Below are 16,009 nucleotides of genomic sequence, written 5' to 3'. Positions count from 1 at the left end.
GACCTCGAGCCGACTACCAACCGGAGGCTTTCGGAATCGCGTAGAAGAAGAGGCGAATTTAGACTTTTGACCGAGGACTTTTATAAAGTAGGTCCGATGACCAAAATTCAGTTTCTTCCCTCAGCGATCGTGTTCGTGACGCCAAAATTGTTAGATCTCTTAATTTCCAATGAAATACGAACTCCGGTTGTAGTTTTAATGTAATTTTATTCTGGCAGCAGCAACAAGCTTCTGGCTTTAAGCCAGGCCTTTGTCCTTCTGAGACCACATGGCCAAATGGCTGTACTTATACCTGGTTCAATTTACAGAAAAGAACTCGCCTTCTTTGACCTTATTGGCTCAATTGATAGTCTTTTAACCTTTAATTGGCTCGCTACCCAAGGTCCTAAAATGTCAAGTTGATTGATGACTTAATGCAATGCGGTCTGTGTTCTTTCAAAACTGCAGCAAGGCTGCAGAGCTTGAATTCTCTATCAAAGGATATCCTTCAGTTCCTCCTTCTCGCTAGACCCTCGGTCCCCTAGCGTTTCCAGAAGGTATTTGTGTCTTCCTTTATGAAGACAGAACCAAAGTATTTGTTCAATTGGTCTGCCATTTCTTTGTTCCTCATTATAAATTCACCCAATTCTGACTGCAAAGGACGGCAAACCAGGAAACTTAAAAAAAACAAAGGTAGAAAATTCTGTGCCACAGGTCCAACATGGATGTAGTATGAATCCAAGATAATTTGCCTCAATTATAGGAGAACATATGAACACTGCAATTATATGTATTTTATGTAGAAAAATGTCACAAGACACTTCACAGAGGCATAACGAAAAAATAGACACCAAGCCAAAGGAGGAGGTATGAGGACAGGTCAAAGAGGTGAGTTGTGAGGAGTCATTGAGGAGATAGATTTAAACAAAGGATGAGAATTTGAAATTTGAAGCATTGGTGGACTGGGAGTCAATTTAGGTCAGCAAGCACAGAAGTGATGGGTGAGTGAAACCTGGTACAGAATAGGATGTGAACAGCAGAGTTTTGGATGAGCTGAAGTTTGCAGAGGGCAGACAATGGGAGGCTGGCTAGGAGAGCATTGGAAATAGAAACATAGAAATTTACAGCGCAGAAGGAGGCCATTTTGACCCATCGTGTCCGCGCCAGCCGACAAAGAGCCGCACTGTCCTTGGTCAGCAGCCCTAAAGGTTACATATAAACCAATGAACAATGACGGAAAGGCAAAGAGCACCCAGCCCAACCAGTCCACCCCACACAACTGTGACACCCCTTATACTGAAACATTCTACACTCCACCCCAACCGGAGCCACATGATCTCCTGAGAGAGACAAAAAACAGATAAAAACCCAGGGCAATTTAGGGAGAAAAAAATCTGGGAAAATTCCTCTCCGAACCATCCAGGCGATCGAAACTAGTCCAGGAGATCACCCTGGCGATATTCTAAACCTGCAGTACTTATCATTATATCTGCGCCATCCAAAAGGTCACCCAGTCTAATCCCAATTACCAGCTCTAGGTCTGTAACCCTGCAGGTTACTGCACTTTAAGTGCCCATCCAACCATCTCTTAAAAGTGGTGAGGGTTTCTGCATCCACACTCTTCCAGGCAGCGAGTTCCAAATCCCCACAACCCTATGCGTAAAGAAGCCCCCCCTCAAATCCCCTCTAAACCTTCCACCAACCACCTTAAAACTATGCCCCCTCGTTATAAACCGCTCCACCAATGGAAATAGGCCCTTACTTTCCACTATGTCCAGATCTCTCAATCGAGGATGACTTGCTTCCATGTCAAGAAGTTCACAGGTGTTTCAATGAAGGTCCGAACTAAATCTTGAAGGATGGAAGATGCCCGTGCGTGGATTTTTTTAATGTGTGGTGGCCGTTGCACACCAGCCACCACACATAAGAATATAAGAAATAGGAACAGGAGTAGGCCATACGGCCCCTCGAGCCTGCTCCGCCATTCAATAAGATCATAGCTGATCTAATCATAGACTCAGCTCCACTTCCCTGCCCGCTCCCCATAACCCCTTATCCCCTTATCGTTTATTCAATATCCCAGCTTCCACAGCTCTCTGAGGCAGCGAATTCCACAGATTTACAACCCTCTGAGACAAGAAATTTCTCCTCATCTCTGTTTTAAATGGGCGGCCCCTTATTCTAATATCATGCCCTCTAGTTCTAGTCTCCCCCATCAGTGGAAACATCCTCTCTGCATCCTCCTTGTCAAGCCCCCTTTATAATCTTATATGTTTCGATAAGATCGCCTTTCATTCTTCTGAACTCCAATGAGTAGAGGTCCAACCTACTCAACCTTTCCTCATAAGTCAACCCCCTCATCCCCGGAATCAACCTAGTGAACCTTCTCTGAACTGCCTCCAAAGCAAGTATATCCTTTCGTAAATATGGAAACCAAAACTGCACACAGTATTCCAGGTGTGGCCTCACCAATACCTTAGATACCTTATATACCTTAATACTCTGTACAACTGTAGCAAGACTTCCCTGCTTTTATACTCCATCCCCTTTGCAGTAAAGGCCAAGATACCATTGGCCTTCCTGATCACTTGCTGTACCTGCATACTATCCCTTTGTGTTTCATGTACAAGTACCCCCAGGTCCCGCTGTACTGCGGCACTTTGCAATCTTTCTCCATTTAAATAATAACTTGCTCTTTGATTTTTTTTCTGCCAAAGTGCATGACCTCACACTTTCCAACATTATATTCCATCTGCCAAATTTTTGCCCACTCACTTAGCCTGTCTATGTCCTTCTGCAGATTTTTTGTGTCCTCCTCACACATTGCTTTTCCTCCCATCTTTGTATCGTCAGCAAACTTGGCTACGTTACACTCAGTCCCTTCTTCCATGTCGTTAATATAGATTGTAAATAGTTGGGGTCCCAGCACTGATCCCTGCAGCATCCCACTAGTTACTGGTTGCCAACCAGAGAATGAACCATTTATCCCGACTCTATGTCCTCTGTTAGTTAGCCAATCCTCTATCCATGCTAATATATTACCCCCAACTCCGTGAACTTTTATCTTGTGCAGTAACCTTTTATGTGGCGCCTTGTCAAATGCCTTCTGGAAGTCCAAATACACCACATCCACTGGTTCCCCTTTATCCACCCTGTTCGTTACATCCTCAAAGAATTCCAGCTAATTTGTCAAAACATGACTTCTCCTTCATAAATCCATGCTGACTCTGCCTGACCGAATTTTGCTTATCCAAATGTCCTGCTACTGCATCTTTAATAATGGACTCCAACATTTTCCCAACTACAGATGTTAGGCTAACTGGTCTATAGTTTCCTGCTTTTTGTCTGCCACCTTTTTTTAAATAGGTGTGTTACATTTACAGTTTTCCAATCTGCGGGCTTGACAGAGCTATGTCTTGGTCCAGTAGCGAGGATTAACCAAGACAAGTGGAGACCAGCTCTGCTGCATGGACCTAGTGCGCACATATATCGCAGTGTGGGCTGGCCCGTGTTGCCCTTGGCCCCTCGCCATTCCTGGGCCCCGAACGTGCGCCTCTCCTGGGCCCCGATCATGTCTCTCTACAATCTCTCACCGCTCCTTCACCCCGACCTCACCGCTCCTGCTGTATCTGCCCACGCTCCAATCACCGACCTGGACCTTGGTGATGTCCCTCTTCCCTGCCGTTGCTTTCCTGCTCCCTGGTACGCTTCCACACTGCTCCTTCCGTTCCCCGGCCTACTCCGATGGTGCTCACAGACCGGGGGCCGCTCAGCCTGCTATATGTCTGCCTTGCTGCAACACATTGTTCAATCACACTCTCCTCTCCCTCTAACTTATTTATACAGGGCTTTGGTGAGACCACACTTGGAGCACTGTACACAGTTTTGCCTCCTTATCTAAGCAAGGATATACTTGCCTTGGAGGCAGTACAACGGAGTTTCACTAGATTGAGTCCTGGGATGAGAGGGCTGTCTTATGATGAGAGATTCTGTAGAATGGGCCTATACTCTCTGGAGTTTAGAAGAATGAGTGGTGATCTCATTGAAACACACAAGATTAAGAACATAAGAAATAAGAGCAGGATTAGGCATTTCGGCCCATCGAGTCTGCTCCGCCATTCAATAAGATCTTGGCTGATCTGATCATGGACATAGTTCCATTTCCCTGCCCGCTCCCCATAACCCTTTGCTCCCTTATCGCTCAAAAATCTGTCTATCTCCGCCTTTAAATATACTCAAAGACCCAGCCTTCACAGCTCTCTGGGGCAGACAATGCCATAGATTTACAACCCTCTGAGAGAAGAAATTCCTCTGCATCTCAATTTTAAATGGGTGCCCCCTTATTCTAAGACTATGTCCCCTCGTTTTAGTTTCCTCCATGAGTGGAAATATCCTTTCTGCATCCACCTTGTCGAGACCCCTCATTATCTTGCATGTTTTGATAAGATCACCTCTCATTCTTCTGAACTTCAATGAGTATAGTCCCAACCTACTCAACCTATCTTCATAAGTCAACCCCCTCATCTCCGGAATCAACCTAGTGAACCTTCTCTGAACAGCCTCCAATGCAAGTATATCCTTATATACGAAGACCAAAACTGCACGCAGTACTCTAGGCGTGGCCTCACCAATACCCTGTACAGTTGTAGCAGGACTTCTCTGCTTTTATAATCTATCCCCCTTGCAATAAAGGCCAACATTCCATTTGCCTTCCTGATTACTTGCTGTACCTGCATACTAACTTTTTGTGTTTCATGCACAAGGACCCCCAGGTCCCTCTGTACTGCAGCACTTTGCAATTTTTCCCCATTTAAATTATCATTTTCTATTTTTTCTGCCAAAGTGGATAATCTCACATTTTTCTGCATTATACTCCATCTGCCAAACTTTTGCCCACTCACTTATAGGCTGTCTATATCCCTTCGCATATTTTTTGTGTCCTACTCACAATTTGCTTTCCCACCCATTTTTGTATCATCAGCGAACTTGGCTACATTATTCTCGGTCCCTTCATCCAAGTCATTAATATAGATTATAAGTAGTTGCGGCCCCAGCATCGATCCCTACGGCACCTCACTAGTTACTGTTTGCCAACCGAAAAATTACCCATTTATCCCCACTCTATTTTCTGTTAGTTAGCCAATCCTCTATCCATGCTAATATATTACCCCCAACCCCATGAACTTTTATCTTGTGCAGTAACCTTTTATGTGGCACCTTATCGACTGCCTTCAGAAAATCCAAATACACCACATCCACTGGTTCCCCCTTATCCACCCTGCTCATTACATCCTCAAAGAACTTCAGCAAATTTGTCAAACATAATTTCCCTTTCATAAAACTATGCTGACTCTGCTTGATTGAAAAATGCTTTTCCAAATGTCCTGCTACTGCTTCCTTAATAATGGACTCCAGCATTTTCCCAACGACAGATGTTAGGCTAACCAGTCTATAGTTTCCTGCTTTCTGTTTTCCAATCTGCTGAGACTGCCCCAGAATCCAGGGAATTTTGGTAAATTACAACCAATGCATCCACTATCTCTGAAGCCACTTCTTTTAGGACTCTAGGATGCAACCATCAGGTCCAGGGGACTTGTCCGCCTTTAGTCCCATTATTTTATCAGTACTACTTCTTTAGTGTTAGTGATTGTAGTAAGTTCCTCCCTCCATATAGCCCCTGATTATCCACTATTGGGATGTTTTTAGTGTCTTCTACCGTGAAGACTGATACAAAATATTTGTTCAACGTCTCTGCCATTTCCCTGTTCTCCATTATTAATTCCTCAGTCTCATCCTCAAGGGGACCAACATTTACTTTAGCCTTTTTATGTACCTGTTGAAACTCTTACTATCTCTTTTTATATTTCGTGCTAGTTTACTCTCATAATCTATCTTCCTCCCCTTTATCATTTTTTTTAGTCACTCTTTGCTGGCTTTTAAAAGTTTCCCAATCCTCTAGCCTCCCACTAGTCTTGGCCACATTGTATGTCCTTGTTTTCAATTTGATACCCTCTCTTATTTCCTTAGTTAGCCACGGATGGTTATCCCTTCTCTTACAGTCTTTCCTTCTCATTGGGATATATTTATGTTACGAGTTATGGAATATCTCCTTAAATGTCTGCCACTGCTCATCAACCGTCGCATACTTTAATCTATTTTCCCAGTCCACTTTAGCCAACTCTGCCCTCATAGCTTTGTAGTCTCCTTTATTTAAGCTTAGGATCCTGGTTTGAGAACAAACTTTCTCACCCTCCAACGGAATTCTGAAGGGGATTGACAGGGTAAATGCTGAGAGGTTGTCTTCTCTGTCTAGGAGTGTCTAGAACTAGGGGCACAGTCTCAGGATAAGGGGTTGGCCATTTAAGACCAAGATGAGGAGGAATTTCTTCACTCAGATGGTTGTGAATCTTTGGAATTCTCTTCCTCAGAGGGCTGTGAATGCAGAGTCTCTGAATATATTCAAGGCTGAGGTAGATAGATTTTTGGACTCTAGGGGAAGTGGGAGTTGAGGTCGATGATCAGCCATGATCTTATTGAATGGCGGAGCTGGTTTGAAAGGCCGTATGGCCTATTCCTGCTCCAATTTCTTATGTTCTTATATTCTTAAAGGGAAAGATGATTTTTTTTCATGCAAAGGGTTATTGAAACATTATCATAAGTGGCAATTGGAGCTGAATCAAATGAAAATATTATATGGTGCCGAGAGAGAGAATTGCTTACAATTTAAATAAAATAAAATTTTAGGAAGGAATTATCATTGCTTAAGAATGTTATCTTTCCTCTTTGAAACAGATAGAATCTAGTCATTCTGCAATGTTAAACCATTTTCATTGAACTTGTTGAGCAACCTGAATACAAGGACATTTCTGTAAAATGAGTAGTTATTTATTCACTTCATTAGTTTTGTAATCGCATTTATACTACATAGCATTACCACAAGAATTTTATTAAAGCATAACGGCCATTTCAAACTTTCATATGCCCATTTCATCTGTGAACCATTAACTAAAGTAACATTTTCAGCCCTAGATTTTATTTCCCCAAACTTGTGTGTGTATGAAGATATATTGTAAATGCAAAATAAGTAATTCTAATGACGATAGTGGAGTAGGAAAGGTGTAAATCATTTGAATAAATCTAAGATACTGCACTGGTAAATGCATCGCAGGAGTTCCTTCATGAGTGTTAAGCATCCGTAAGTCAGAGTTGGCATAGATCCAAGTGATCCGTTTCCCATATGTAAAGCAATTTTGGTTCCATTTATTATACAGATGTGTTTTGAATCAAGTAACTGACTGCAGATAGTTCTTCACTTGCCACACACTTCAAGTGCATTAGTTTCCAGCTTCTGAAATAACAGGATTCTATATCTAAATAATTTGTAAAATTCACATTCTAACTAGTACACTAATGGACGTTTCACCATCTCCCAATAACCTCTCAGGTGCTCAGCAGCTTCTCTAAAGCATCTTAAAGCAGCGGTATTGCCTTCAATGCTTAAACATATCAAAATAAAACTAGGCTTCATAAATAACTTGGAAAGTAGTCATAAGATCACAAGATAATTATAGATAAATAATTTTATTTGGCCCATCTTCGCTCATCCATTCAGAAGGACCCTACAGGACCCCCCTACCCCTGGTGTCAACATCCAACTGTAATCCCTTTATTTTACCAAGTACTACTTCTTTAGTGATGATAATTGTATTAAATTCCTCTCTCCCTATAGCCCCTTGATTGTCTCCTATTGGGATGTTATTAGTGTTTCCTACCGTGAAGACCGATACAAAATATTTGACATCCAGCTCTACCTCACCACCACTTCCCTCAATCCCTCCACTGTCTCTAAATTGTCAGACTGCTTGTCCGATACCCAGTTCTGGATGAGCAGAAATCTTCTCCAATTCAATATTGGGAAGACCAAAGCCATTGTTTTCAGTCCCCACCCCAAACACTGACCCCATCCGACTCCCCAACTTCGGTCTGAGGCCGAACCAGACTGTTCACCACCTTGGTGTCATATTTGACCCTGAAATGTGCTTCTGACCACACATGCACGGCATAGCTAAGACCGCCTATTTCCACCGCCTATTTCCACCTCCATAACATCGCCTGCTTCCGCCCTTGTCTCAGCTCATCTGCTACTGAAACCCTTTGCTACCTCTAGACTTGATTATTCCAATGCTCTCCTGGCTGGCCCCGCACATTCTACCCTACGTAAACTTGAGGTCATCCAAAACTCTGCTGCCCGTGTCCAAACTCGCACCAAGTCCCGCTCACCCATCACCCCTGTACTCACTGACCTACATTGGCTCCCGGTTAAGCAATGCCTTGATGTTCAAAGATAGCTAGAACATCGAGCTGATATGTGGGGGATTTTGTACATCACGTTTCCAACATTGCAAGGCAGTAAATCTGTTTTTTTAATATTCAGATTTATATGAATTAGATGATGGAAGCTCCAGCTTCTAGCTACTCGTTTAATAACTCTAATAAATCATAAAGGAGCTAGCCCCTAGATTTTCTCCCATCCACTAATTTCAGTGAAAAAGTAGACGGAAGTATGCTGTGTTATCTGCTTTACACTCATTCACTGTTCCATTAAAATCAGGCAACAGAATAAAATATTGGCATTAGTGGGGAAAATGACAATGACAGAAATACAAACATGGAAAGCAAAATGTTACTTGTTAACCTTTTGAGTTCAATCTACTCCTGATAATACAAAGTTATTTTTTATGCTTAAAATGTTCAATTATCCAATAATTCAAATTAGCAAATAATTCAAATAACACAGCAAAGTGGGAATTTAGCACTTGAAAAAAATTCAAATTGTTAGATTATTTGAATTAAGTGACTTTGAGTAAAGAGTAGATTGTAATGTAGTCATGCTTTATATAGGAATATTGCTGACATGATATTTTTAAACCTAAGAAATAGGAGCAGGAGTAGGCCATACGTTCCCTCGAGTCTGCAACGTCATTCAATAAGATCATGGCTCATCATCGACCTCAACTCCACTTTCCTGTCCGATCTCCATATCCCTTGATTCCCTTCGACTCCAAAAATCTATCTAGCTCAGCCTTGAATATATTCAGAGACTCTGCATCCACAGTTCTCTGGGGCAGAGAATTCCAAAGATTCACAACCCTCTGAGTGAAGAAATTCCTTCTCATCTCTGTCTTAAATGGCCTACCCCTTATCCTGAGACTGTGGCCCCTAGTTCTAGACACTCCAGCCATGGAAAATGTGGATGAATGTGAGGTTATCCACTTTGGTGGTAAAAACAGGAGGGCTGATTATTATCTGAATGGTGACAGATTGGTAAAGGGGAGGTGCAACGAGACCTGGGTGTCATGGTACATCAGACATTGAAGGTTGGCATACAGATGCAGCAGGTGGTGAAGAAGGCAAATGGCATGTTGGCCTTCATAGCGAGAGGGTTCGAGTATAGGAGCAGGGAGGTCTTACTAGAGTTTTACAGGGCCTTGGTAAGGCCACATCTTGAATATTGTGTACAGTTTTGATCTCCTAATCTGAGGAAGGATATTCTTGCTATTGAGGGAGTGCAGCGAAGGTTCACCAGACTGATTCCCGGGATGACAGGACTTGCATTTGAAGAAAGATTGGATCGATTAGGCTTATATTCAATGGAATTTAGAAGAATGAGAGGGGATCTCATAGAAACATATAAAATTCTGACAGGATTGGATAGGTTAGGTGCAGGAAGAATGTTCCCGATGTTGGGGAAGTCCAGAACCAGCGGACACAGTCTAAGGATAAGAGGTAAGCCATTTAGGACCGAGATGAGGAGAAACTTCTTCACTTAGAGAGTTGTGGGCATGTGAAATTTTCTACCACAGAAAGTTGTTGGGGCCAGTTCGTTAGATATATTCAAAAGGGAGTTAGATGTGGCCCTCACGGCTAAAGGGATCAAGGGGTTCTGGAGAGAAAGCAGGAATGGAGTACTGAAATGCATGATCAGCCATGATCATATTAAATGGTGGTGCAGACTCGAAGGGCCGAATAGCCTACTCCTGCACCTATTTTCTATGTCTCTCAGCATCTACCCTGTCAATAAACATCAAGGAATATGCAGCCCAGTTTTTGTTTTAATTTTCTCCAGTTGCAAAGGTACGCTAGAGCATCTTATATATTGTTATGTTTTTCAATGTGGCAAATTACTCTAGCTGTCCGGCTGGGAATCACTGCGAACCACCTTGCCTCCCCATTCAGAATGAGGAAGTGCCAATATGATGCCTTACCTCCACTGCACGCAATGTTACCAAAGGTGAAGTTACCACCAGGATTGTTATTTAGTTAGATGGGTCAATACTGTGCATGCACGGAATTCACCAACCTGCAAGCTAACAAGACCCCGTCTGTAAAATGCCCATGAGGCTTGTGGTACAAACAGATGACTTACTGAAACTAAAATCTGTGCTGCCATATTTGATCGGGCAGAGCAAATTGAACAGTCTTGATAGTTTTAATTTCACAGTGGTGACACCCTCAAATATATAAAAGGTTCGGATTTCCTCAGGAGTTGACCCATTTTTTTTTTTGGAGTAAGTAGCTTTTTTTTTGAGTAACTTAAAAATCGCAAATTTCCCCATTTAACTTGCTCCAGTGTAAGTCAGTTAGTTAGGTTTTTTTCTAGTTTAGTTTTTTCTCTCCAAAAGGGGGCGTGACCAGCCACTTATGCCTCTTTTGGTCATAGAAGCAAATTTGGCCAGCTAAAAGTTACTCCAAACTAAGTTAGGCCAGTGTATGTGGCCATTTTTGTAGGCATAGAAAAACCTTACCTACATTTAAGAAATCAGCGCAGGTAGCTAGAGATAAGGTGTGGAGGGGGGTGGGGGGGCGCGGTGGAAGGTGAGTTAGAGGATTCTAAAGCACTAAACACCTTCACAACATCAGCACAACATCTTCAACACAACAGCTGCACAACAACATCACACATAAATGAAAGATAAATCAGCTACTGAAAATAGAGCAGTCCCACCTTGCCGACTGCAGAATGCACCGGCTAGCCCTCCTGACAGGGATAGGGGTGGCAGGCATGCATGACTGTAAGGGTGAAGGATTTTTACTTTTTACAGTTGTTCCTAAATGTTTTGTGGTCCTAATGGAACATGATTCAGTTTTAATGCAAAATATCTTTTACTGGATATTTTACAATGCACTTCAACAGCAAAGAAAGGCTGCACCCATCCCTCACCCACATCTTGGGGAAAGTGCACTTCCTCATAGGGTCGGTGATGGTAGGTGGGGAGGGGGTTGGGGGCCCGGCTTGGATCTCACCGGTAGCTGTTGTGTGGAGTGGAGGGCTTTTGAGTATCTGGCCTTTGTGCCCTTATTGCAGCAGCTAGCTCCCTCATGGTATCTGCCATCGTTTGCACACTCTCTGAAATGTCCAACCTCAGTTCCCGTCTCAGTGCTGATATTTCTCCTGACAGTGTCATTGCCTCATCACGCACCCCACTGACGGCCACCACGAGTGATCTTGTGAGGGCATTGGTCTCCTCACCCAATGACATAACCTGATTAACAACTGATGAAGGCTGCATCTCAGGAGAGACTGGTCGGCTTCTCCTTCCCCTCGCCGTGGGTCTGCCTAGTGGCACACCTCCGGTGCGAGGCGCAGGCTGGGACAGTGGGGCACTGGGTGTTCCATCATGCATTTCACCACCGCCATTGGGACCTGTAACCTCGGAAGGTGTGAAACCATGGAGTGTCGCCGCAGAGCTCATGGAGGTTTCTGGCAGTGTGATGCCCTGTACCATGGACTGATCCATATCACGATCAGCATTCTCCCGTGAACACATTTCCATGGAGCCCTCCTCTCCCCACCCGCCTTGGTCTGGAGTGCACGCATCTGGATCTTTTGGTGGATCTTCAGGATGTTCAGGTTTGTCGTCGTCTTCTGCATAATACAACAGAACAGTCAAATGGTTAGCAGCACAGGAAGGGGCAGGATGGGTGGCATGAGTAGTCTCACGTGTAGCAGGCCAGTCAGCAGTTTGATTTGAAGGGCGACGATGCATTTTAATGACTCACCCTCACCCTTGCGTGTGGGTCCAGCTTTTGTAGAGCTGATTCTTTTTCTGCAGGTGCGACTCAGCAAGGCAGCAACCCTCTGTTCCAGGGGTGATAGTTGGTGCAGATTTGGTGGCCCCCCTCCTGTTCTAAGTTTTTCCCTTATGTTGTGGGCCAATTTCTTCTGCAAAGATGAAAATATAACTTTTCACACATGGTGCACTTCTGATGGGTGGGACATATACAGATGGTCATATTTACAATTGCAATTCCATTTAAAGATGAAGCTATTATTTACACTCACTACTTGACTAAAGTCTTGCCATTTCTTTTTACACTGGCTTCCAGATCTTGCGGTATTCCCCCCTGCGGAGTATTCTTCTGCAACTATGCTCCATCGTCTTCTCATTTCTTTAGGTGGAACTTTTGTGGGACTGCTCTTACTGATATCCAGCTCCAGCCATTTGTCCTCCATGACAGTGACTAGTTTCTCCACTTCCTCATGGAGGAAATTCTTTATTCTTGTTGCACGCTCTTGCATCATTGGTGTATTGGACTTACACTCAGGTTATCTTGAAATATCACAGTTCTCACCTTTCTTCCACCTATGCAGCACTGCTTTCCACTCCCTCAGCCACCCAAAAATCACTATTCACACCTTACCTTTATATATGGTCCATTGCCAATGCTGCTGAGGCACTGAGGACGCTTTCCTTTAATTGACCGATTGCCAAGCTTCCTGCTCCATTGCTGAAACGTGCATTGCGCAGGCACGCTGAAACAGACACGTGTCCCCCTGCCGGCACTCGAGGAGACGCGGGGCCCAAGCCCCGCCTCCCTGCCGGCTGCGCTGAGCGAGTGTGGCCCAAGTTCCGCCTCCCTGCCGGCTGCGCTGAGCGAGTGAGGCCCAAGTTCCGCCTCCCTGCCGACTGCGCTGAGCGAGTGTGGCCCAAGTTCCGCCTCCCTGCCGGCTGCGCTGAGCGAGTGTGGCCCAAGTTCCGCCTCCCTGCCGGCTGCGCTGAGCGAGTGAGGCCCAAGTTCCGCCTCCCTGCCGGCTGCGCTGAGCGAGTGTGGCCCAAGTTCCGCCTCCCTGCCGGCTGCGCTGAGCGAGTGTGGCCCAAGTTCCGCCTCCCTGCCGGCTGCGCTGAGTGAGTGTGGCCCAAGTTCCGCCTCCCTGCCGGCTGCGCTGAGCGAGTGTGACCCAAGTCCCGCCCCCCCGCAGGTTTTGCAGCGCCACGCCACAGGACCACAGGGATCCAGGAACGGCCACATTATCCTGGTAAGTTTTCGATGCGTTTTTTCCCCCACGAAGTCGGCGTACCACGGCTAACTCCACCGCTCTTAAGCGCTGGGGAAATTTGGGCCCAAAGAATGGAAAGAAGGAAATTTTATTTCAATTTAAATACAAATGAGTAGGTTTGGAAACACGTATCTCACTTTTATTTATAATTCCCATTAATGACTTCTATCTCCAGTAACTTTGAAGCAGAAAGGTTTTGCATTCCATCAAATGCTTCCTTCTAGCTTCATCTGTGAGGATGTACTTTACTGCTCGCTTTCAGCTTTGGAATCCTGAATAAAAACATTAGAATAATGACAACAATAATTTTCATTTATAGAGTGCCTTTAATCTAAAAAAAGCAATGTCCTAATATGTTTCACAGAGGTGGAATGGAAAAAAGAGAATATAGGAGCAGGGATCCTGTGCTGTCCGAGTGTAGAGCTGTGGGATATGGGATCACATCTCTGGGCCCTCATACTGTCCAGCTGTGCCTTTGTGAAATAGTTCAAAGCAAAAGCCAATCATTTTCCCAGCGGGAGTTGGAAAAATTGGGAGTCCCTTCACTGGGAGTAGGTCATTCATCTATTACCTTGGCCACAGGCATTGTCTGGTTTGGTGCAAACAGAAAACACAGGAAAAAAATAACTTTTTTTTGGGTGTGTGGGAAGGAAATAGAGTGTTATGTAGGATAACAAAAAAGGAATGCAAAACAGCCTTCAGTTTACTCCATAATTACTAACCAATAAATCTGATACTGTACTGTCTCTCTTACATACTTTCTGCCTTGCCAAATCGGATTTTACAACTGCATCTGTTCTTGCAGGTTCCCATCTATGAGATGAGAAATGATGGCCATGATAACTTGCTTGGGGCACTGCTAATCGCCGGCCACTTTGTAATACCAGAGGTACGTTTATAGCCTCCGTTGAGTTCAGATGTCTGATCTTGTTTGATAGGGTAATTCAGCCTATTTATTACCATTTTATTTGCGTTACTGACTTTTTGTTTAATTTTTCAGGTTGGTCTGTATTTTCAACATAAATTATACAGAGGAAATCGGGTGACGAAAATAGACGCTGGAAGCTTTACTGCATTTTCTTCACCTAACCTGCACCCACTTGTCGATGCTGAAGTGGAAATTAAAGGTAAGTTACAGTAATAGTTTGATCATATCTTGGCTTTTATTGCAAAGGGGATGGAGTATAAAAGCAGGGAAGTCTTGCTACAGCTATATAAGGTATTGGTGAGGCCACACCTGGAATACTGCGTGCAGTTTTGGTTTCCATATTTACGAAAGGATATACTTGCTTTGGAGGCAGTTCAGAGAAGGTTCATAAGGTTGATTACGAGGATGAGGGGGTTGACATGAGGACAGGTTGAGTAGCTTGGGCCTCTACTCATTGGAATTCAGAAGAATGAGAGGTGATCATAGAAATGTATAAGATTATGAGGGGGCTTGACAAGGTGGATGCAGAGAGGACGTTTCCACTGATGGGGGCGACAAGAACTAGAGGGCATGATCTTAGAATAAGGGGCCACCCATTTAAAACTGAGATGAGGAGAAATTTCTTCTCTGATGGTTGTAAATCTGTGGAATTCACTGCCTCAGAGAGCTGTGGAAGATGGGACATTGAATAAATTTAAGACAGAAATCGACAGTTTCTGAAATGATAAGGGGTTATGGGGAACGGGCGGGGAAGTGGAGCTGAATTGATGATCAGATCAGCCATGATCTTATTGAATGGCAGAGCAAGCTCGAGGGGCCGTATGGTCTACTCCTGTTCCTATTTCTTATGTTCTTATTTTCCAATTTTGAGTACTTGCTTCCTTCTCTCGCTACATAATGAGGAGGAAGAGGTAAAAAGGAATTAGTAAACAGAGAGGTGTGATTTGGTGACTGATGTGGTATAATAAATACACCACGAGAAGTCTGAAAAGTCAGAGTCGTTTATTTACTTGCAAGGAAGATATGGATATTTCTTATCAGCAATTCACTGAGCTCTAAAATCCGATCTCAAAAAATTCACTGAGGTGAGTAGCAGTTATACAGAAAACAAGTAGGCGTGTACATTCATTGTCCATCTACATGACCTTTTTCGGTCAAAGATACAGTCATTGGTCAAATCATACAGTTTGGACAAATTAGGGACTTTACATTTTCTGTTAAGAAGCAACAGCCTAGGCTTCCTGTTATTTAGCCTGGCTTTCCTGTTATTCAACGCCTCGCCTAACCGCAAGTCTTAACATAGACCTGGTGACATGTATTGCCATGGCCAATTTTAAAACTACTAATGCAGGCTGTTGGCTAAAGCAGACCCAATTCCTACTTCAATTCCCCCTTTTGGTCCTTGACTACCCAGCTCAAGGTAACCAACCCGTCTAAATTCTACACTGCCTTGGGCCCCCCGCCCCGGTTGCGGTGATCAGCCGCTAGGTTCGGGAGGCCTCGTGCACATGGAGCTATATGGCTCCCTCATCTAAATTCTGTCACAATAGCTTACTCTGCTCCTTTACTATAGCTTTAGCTTTCTTTTATTATTTCGTTTCGAGCAAGCAGCGCATGTCGATCCCAATCAGCATGGAGCCAGAACCAGTTGTACTGCCACCACTATATGTGAGATAATGCGAATCCAAGGGTGGATGTCCACATTCAAGCCCCAATTCCAGGCCTGTACATACCAGGGGATTTTACAGGATTCGGTCTTGATC

General features: G+C 44.0%; 1 protein-coding gene across 2 annotated transcripts in view; it reads left to right on the top strand.

Moving 5' to 3' along the window:
* aspg (asparaginase homolog (S. cerevisiae)) overlaps positions 1 to 16,009 on the top strand; it is a 126,128-nt gene that overhangs the window by 32,039 nt on the left and 78,080 nt on the right. For both annotated transcript variants that reach the window (XM_070879276.1, XM_070879275.1), the window contains exons 5-6: positions 14,124 to 14,207; positions 14,319 to 14,445. In XM_070879276.1, the coding sequence (XP_070735377.1) occupies positions 14,124 to 14,207; positions 14,319 to 14,445 (211 nt within the window). The remainder of the gene's footprint in view (positions 1 to 14,123; positions 14,208 to 14,318; positions 14,446 to 16,009) is intronic.

Source organism: Pristiophorus japonicus, chromosome 4 (assembly GCF_044704955.1).
Source record: "Pristiophorus japonicus isolate sPriJap1 chromosome 4, sPriJap1.hap1, whole genome shotgun sequence".
Lineage (NCBI taxonomy): Eukaryota > Metazoa > Chordata > Chondrichthyes > Pristiophoridae > Pristiophorus > Pristiophorus japonicus.
Note: the sequence above shows the minus strand (reverse complement) of the source record. Positions and strands in the feature narration are given on the sequence as shown.